General features: G+C 29.2%; 2 protein-coding genes across 2 annotated transcripts; one reads left to right on the plus strand and one right to left on the minus strand.

Moving 5' to 3' along the window:
• The first annotated feature begins 444 nt into the window (after positions 1 to 444).
• LOC105620874 (RNA pseudouridylate synthase domain-containing protein 4-like) lies at positions 445 to 3,512 on the plus strand. Its single transcript, XM_012202349.1, has 4 exons — positions 445 to 658; positions 2,369 to 2,555; positions 2,634 to 2,820; positions 2,893 to 3,512. The coding sequence occupies exons 1-4, from the start codon at positions 445 to 447 to the stop codon at positions 3,421 to 3,423; spliced, it is 1,119 nt and encodes a 372-aa protein (XP_012057739.1). The 3' UTR covers positions 3,424 to 3,512.
• Positions 3,513 to 3,577: 65 nt separating this feature from the next.
• LOC105620875 (39S ribosomal protein L34, mitochondrial) lies at positions 3,578 to 4,443 on the minus strand. The gene is made up of 2 exons (XM_012202350.1): positions 4,403 to 4,443; positions 3,578 to 3,797 (listed from the first exon to the last, which is right to left on the minus strand). The coding sequence occupies exons 1-2, from the start codon at positions 4,441 to 4,443 to the stop codon at positions 3,578 to 3,580; spliced, it is 261 nt and encodes an 86-aa protein (XP_012057740.1).
• Positions 4,444 to 5,833: the final 1,390 nt, after the last annotated feature.

The following is a 5,833-nucleotide window of genomic DNA, read 5'->3' on the forward strand; positions in this document are numbered from 1 at the left end:
TAATTATTTTATATTACTTTTCTTGGTGTTAGCAATTCCATCATAGACATTTTATCGTCAGTACGTGGCTACGTAAGTTTCCGAATCGAAAATGGATTGGCGCTAGTGTATGAACGATTTTGATGTTTTTCTCACAAGAAATGCCGGATCCAGGGATTTAAAATATACTAAAATCCGAGTGAGAATTCCAGTATACTTAGTAAGTTTAGTGAATAAATTATTGATTTTTATAATTGAAATTAATCCCTAATTTGATTAAAACTAATAATAAATAAAAGTATTGCTTGTTCTTAAATAATCAATTCTATGTCGTTTTTATAGTTAGTGATATAATATCACATGCGGTTGCGTCGAGTTTAACCTCAAATTGAAGAGCGATCCTGTGTCTGAAGGCAGGTAAAATTCGTAAAGAAACGACTTGAATTTTACAAATCTCGGGAAGAAATGAAGAGTGCGATGACAGTATTCAGAAACGTGCGGACCAGCGAGTTCGCAGTGGCGTTTCGCACATACTATAGAAAATATTGCACCACAGAGAATGATACGACGACAACGACGACGACACAGAAGGTGATCCATCCGTACAATCAAATTCATCCGTGGAAATCGGAGAATGAATTTGTAAAAGATTTGCTGAAGAACATTATTTACAATTCAGGTGGAGAAATTATTGTATATCTAGGATTAATGTATTTTTTTCCAGCAAGATTAATATAGTTATTTTCATTATTATAAGACTGATGAATTTTATAGATTTGTCTCTCATTCCTGTACTAACTACACTAGAACTTTTACTTTTGCCAAATATTAAATGTATACCTATCTTATTTTAAGTTCCAAAAGTTTGTACTAGTTCAGCTATAAAAAACAGATCCTATAATTGTTCTATTTTATGAAAGTTAATAAAATTCTTGCTTTTTGATGTAATTTTAGCATTATTGTGACGAATAAACATTAAACAATGTTTATTTGCAATAATCGTTAATATTATAATTAAAAATGTTATTTTATATCAGTTATATTTTACTTGCATATATTATTTTAATATAAAAATTTTCTTTTATCACTTTTGTAAAAGTTAGTAATCTTCTTTTTAATATAATTTTATAGTATTATTGTGATTATTATATGTTTTTTTAATGGCCATTAACCTTCTAGAGTTGATGTCAAAATCTGTAATATTATTAACGCTGGATCAGTATGAGATATTTAATTTATGTTGAAAGAGGTACTAATTAATTTCGAGGAACCAAAATGTATAACTTGTATAAAAAAGAATAAATATATTTTAATACAAATAATCCAAAATTGTAATAATGAAGAAGATATTTGATTATTTTTCTGTAAAATTACAATTGACGTGTTAATAGATACAAGACTTAAGAATTAATGAAATTAAAATATATTTTTTATCTTAACATTACTTCACAGAAAAAGTTGAATTATTTTTATTCATCAAAATCCAAATCCAAATAATAACTACCTATCCAAATAATATCCAAATAATAACTACCTAGAATGTTGATATATTCAAGACACAAAAATTTGAAACTTGAACTTTTTGAGCAGCACTGTATTTTCTTGTCTTTGCATCTTTAGATGATTCAAAATCAGGCATCTCAAATAAAATGTTAATTCTTTTCAAATCTTAGAGGCTGATCAAGTCAAACATTTCTTGAAAAGAATTATTTTTATAATTAGTCTATTTAAAATATTACTTTGATGACTGATTTACACAAAATAATTCTTACTTTTCTGAATGAAAAATATAAATAGATTGAAAATCATACTGAAATTCTTCAAATCATGAAAAGTAATCACTTCATAGTATTTCATAGTATTCTGATAATCTGCTAAATTTAAAGGAAATATAATGAAAATATAGAAGAAAAGATACTAGAGAAAGATATTTTGCAAGTCTTGGGGCATATTTGGATTCCCACTTGAGAACACGTCATCAGAATATGTTTTTGAATAACAATTTAGCAGTAATAAAGAGATTTATAATTAAATCAATTCAATATACACTGTCAGTTCTGGAGGAGTTATATTAATATTGAAATTCAAGAAACATTAAACCACAGTCATTTTGTTTGCTTAGATTATTTTAAGTATGATGGTTTCCTTTTATCATCAGAGTTGGTTTTTCCATATACAGGAATTTCATTATTTATAAAATTAAAAAAATTTTTAGTTATATTAAAAGGGATATTAAAAAGAGTATTAAAAGAGATATTATATCGTTGTAAAGTTATATATATATATATATATGATATTGATTAGAAATAAAATATCTATATATTTTTGTTTTACTTAGCTGATAAAAGTGATACATTAGAATATTAATTTACGAATACTTTTTTTGCAGATGGAATAATTGCAATAAACAAACCATATGGCATACCTTTAGTCCATCCAAAGTCAAATAAAAACCCATATCTGCATTCACCTCATAAGATTGTAGGAGCAGCAGATTATTCTTTAAACGATGTTTTGCCATATCTTGCAAAGGAGTTAAATGTACCGATGTTAATACCATCTTTTGGAGCAGAGAAGTCATCATCCTCAATCTCTCCCTTCTTTTTCTCTAAAAAAAACCATTTTATTTATTTCTAATCTTACTTTATTTGTAGATATACGAGCGGCGTATATATTTTCGGAATTAACGAAAAAGTGTGTCACCAATTAGAACTGTCAAGAAGACGAAATCAAGGTATATACAGGAAATATTGGGCAGTCACAACTAGAGTTCCAAACGAGATCAAAGGAAAACATCATTTAGCAGTAGTTTTAAAAATATCTGCATCAGGAGATAAAAAGGTATACCTCCATATATACATTTTCGCGAAATAATTAATATTCACTGAAGTAACAATTACATGTGCATTTCAGCCTATTATCTTGACTCAATGGAGTAACAATATGATAAAGAGGGGTGAAGCCAAAATAATGAATATAGATTATAAAGTCATAAGCAATTCGACGCATAATTTAAGTTCGCTAATAGAAATTGTGTCATCCTTAAAAAAATGGCACAGTATCAGGTTATTTGCTTCCACTATGCTATACAGTCCGATTCTTGGAGATAATATTTATGGATCACGAGTCCAAGAAATCATGGGTACATGGTTAAAAATCGATCCATTTGCTAATTCCAATTATAATTTACCAAAAATAAATCAACAATTACTAAATCTATTAAATATAAAACTAAGTCAACAAGAAATTATTCCAGTACACTTACATTTGAAAAGTATACACTTAATCGACAAAAAGAAAAAAGATTTAGTAATAGAAGCTCCTTTGATGGATCCATTCGATTGGACTTGCAAGCAGCTTAAGTTTAAAATACCTGATGAAATCAATTCCAGTAATGAAGATAATGAAGAAGAGTTAGTTATGAATGCACATGATAGCAATTAATTCACATACTATCTCTCGCTAAGTATTTTGATTGTAATAAAAATGGTTTTATTACAATAAAATAAAAATAAAAAGGGTTTTAATTAAATTGAAAACATTTATTTCTTTGCGTACATTTTCGTATATTTAATCAATCAGATAGATAACATAATGATTAATGAGATAGCACATGTTTGCCTTTTAAGATTCTTTTTTGGAGAATTTTTCTACCATTTGGTGTCGATAGCCTTGCAAACCAGCCATGCTTTTTTATTCGTTTCCTTTCATTAGGATGAGGAAAGTGATATCTCATTCTGTTTCTCACAAATGTTAAACCCCATGGGCTCCACACGGATGTTGCAGTCACGGTCGACAAAAGTTGGTTTGAAGCCTGTCTGTTAACAAAATATGATGTTATATAATGTATTTATACCTTGTTTTAATACTTCAATGTTGTATTTGTTTTATATAAATCTTTAGTATCCACGATGATTTTTCAGTTTTTTATTGCACATGATAGGATGTCCATATTCCGAACAACATATCATGAATTTTCATCATTTTTTATAATGTACAAAAATTATTAAATGATTCTTCTGTATTGTAACATCTTTAGAAACTATAAAGTTGTGTATTTAAAAAAGAAGAAAGAATAAAGATATTATTAATAAGATTATTATTTAGCTAGATTTTCAAAGAAATATTTCAAAGAAAAGAAATACAGAAGAAAACTGATCCAATCATGTGCACTATAGGTTAAGTAATGCAAATAAGTTTACTATGTTTATAACTTATTATATTACTTTTATATTATATTTGACATTATAATTTAATTTGTTTCTTCTACAAAATAATCTACAAAATAATTGGCATGCAAAAAGTATCAGTTGAAATGCACTTGACAATGGATGTGTTTACGATTGATAATATGATACGCATCGACAGGAATTATTATAAAAAGTATTAATTATAGAGACTAGAAACAAAAGTTGACATTTACGGCAAGGATTGAAATATGCCCGAAATCAATTTGCCGAACATTTTTTCATATCTTAAACGTCCTAATATGATGTAGAATTCAAGGTTAAGTTTTACGCGCAGCCGAGTCAACAATCACGCATGCGCGGCATGACGCACGACATTTGACCGGCGAAAATCATCGAACGTTTCCGAAAACCACCGAAATTCGAAAACCGACAGGACATGCTGTTACGTGGCACACTCTGGTAGCGCAAATTGAAGTTTTATGATTTCATCGCTGCCACTGTTGCCGCTAAATGACGGACTCATTGCAAAATTCGATCTGCATCGTAAAAAGTAAGTAAAATATCTGTAATATAGTCATCACGTTTCATTTATAAAAACTGCAACGCGCAATATTATTATTAATGCAATTTCGGTACTTAAACAAGGAAAGAGAGGCCGGGCGGGGGAGGGGGGGGGAGTCATTTTTGTGCGAAGAAGAAAAACATCAAGGCATTTATCATGGAACAAAGTCAAAATAGATTCCGATCAGAATTATTTCGTTTTCCCCCAAAAATACAATAGAAATCTAGTGAATGATTGAATAATTCCGATCGGAATCCATTCCAATTTTGTTCCATTAGATGTCTAAGTCACGATAATGTCAAACTGACATTAAAATGATATTTTGGAGTCAAAGTAAAGTTTGGAGTTAAAGTAAATGTCATTTTGATATTATGATGACTTGTTGTTCTGCTTGAGTAGATTTCTCACCTCGAATATTGACAATATTTGTCAAAATAAAAAGAAAGAAACAAATAGCAACAACAGATAAAATATCTCAATGATTGTCACTTCCTTAATCGGAAATATAATTGTCGACATACATGTATATAATTGTCAAGTAAAAAATTTTCCAATAAATCTTTTGAATATGATATTGAATTGAATACGTTTCAAATGCGTTAAAATATTTATACGCCTCAATGAGAGAGATCTCTGAATGCCTGTCAAAACTAGCTGGCTTCAATCGGTCTATTAGCGAGGACCTGTGTTCACTGATTGATCTATTCTAGGGTTCACAATACCTCATGGACTGACTGAAGGGCGTAGCAGTATTAGAAGTACCAGTCCTTGAGAATGCGATGGGACAACAATATATCTTCGGTTATTCAATACAACATAATACCGATCCTAAAAGATATAACACATATTCGACAAATTTCTAAGCACACGTTTGAGCAAGAATCATTATTGCTATGGGATAAACGGACTTACAAATTATTAGAAAGAAACTACAAATAATATATGAGCCTCGCTTTGAAACCGAATAGATTCCATCACACTTATCTTCACTTGATCTTTTCCTCTCTGGTAGCAGAGCTCATGATATATAACTTATTTGATTTTTTCTACTTTTTATTTGTTGAAGCTTTGGACGTGATTTTCTGAAAAATTTACAAGATAT

Source organism: Atta cephalotes (assembly GCF_000143395.1).
Source record: "Atta cephalotes unplaced genomic scaffold scaffold00030, whole genome shotgun sequence".
Taxonomy (NCBI): Eukaryota; Metazoa; Arthropoda; class Insecta; order Hymenoptera; family Formicidae; genus Atta; species Atta cephalotes.

Coding starts and splice junctions, on each gene's coding strand:
- LOC105620874 (XM_012202349.1), top strand. CDS start 445: ATGAAGAGTGCGATGACAGTATTCAGAAACGTGCGGACCAGCGAGTTC. Junction 659..2,368: donor GAACATTATTTACAATTCAG/GTGGAGAAATTA, acceptor CTTTTTTTGCAG/ATGGAATAATTGCAATAAAC. Junction 2,821..2,892: donor CTGCATCAGGAGATAAAAAG/GTATACCTCCAT, acceptor TGTGCATTTCAG/CCTATTATCTTGACTCAATG.
- LOC105620875 (XM_012202350.1), bottom strand. CDS start 4,443: ATGTTCGGCAAATTGATTTCGGGCATATTTCAATCCTTGCC. Junction 3,798..4,402: donor GGCATATTTCAATCCTTGCC/GTAAATGTCAAC, acceptor TTTTGTTAACAG/ACAGGCTTCAAACCAACTTT.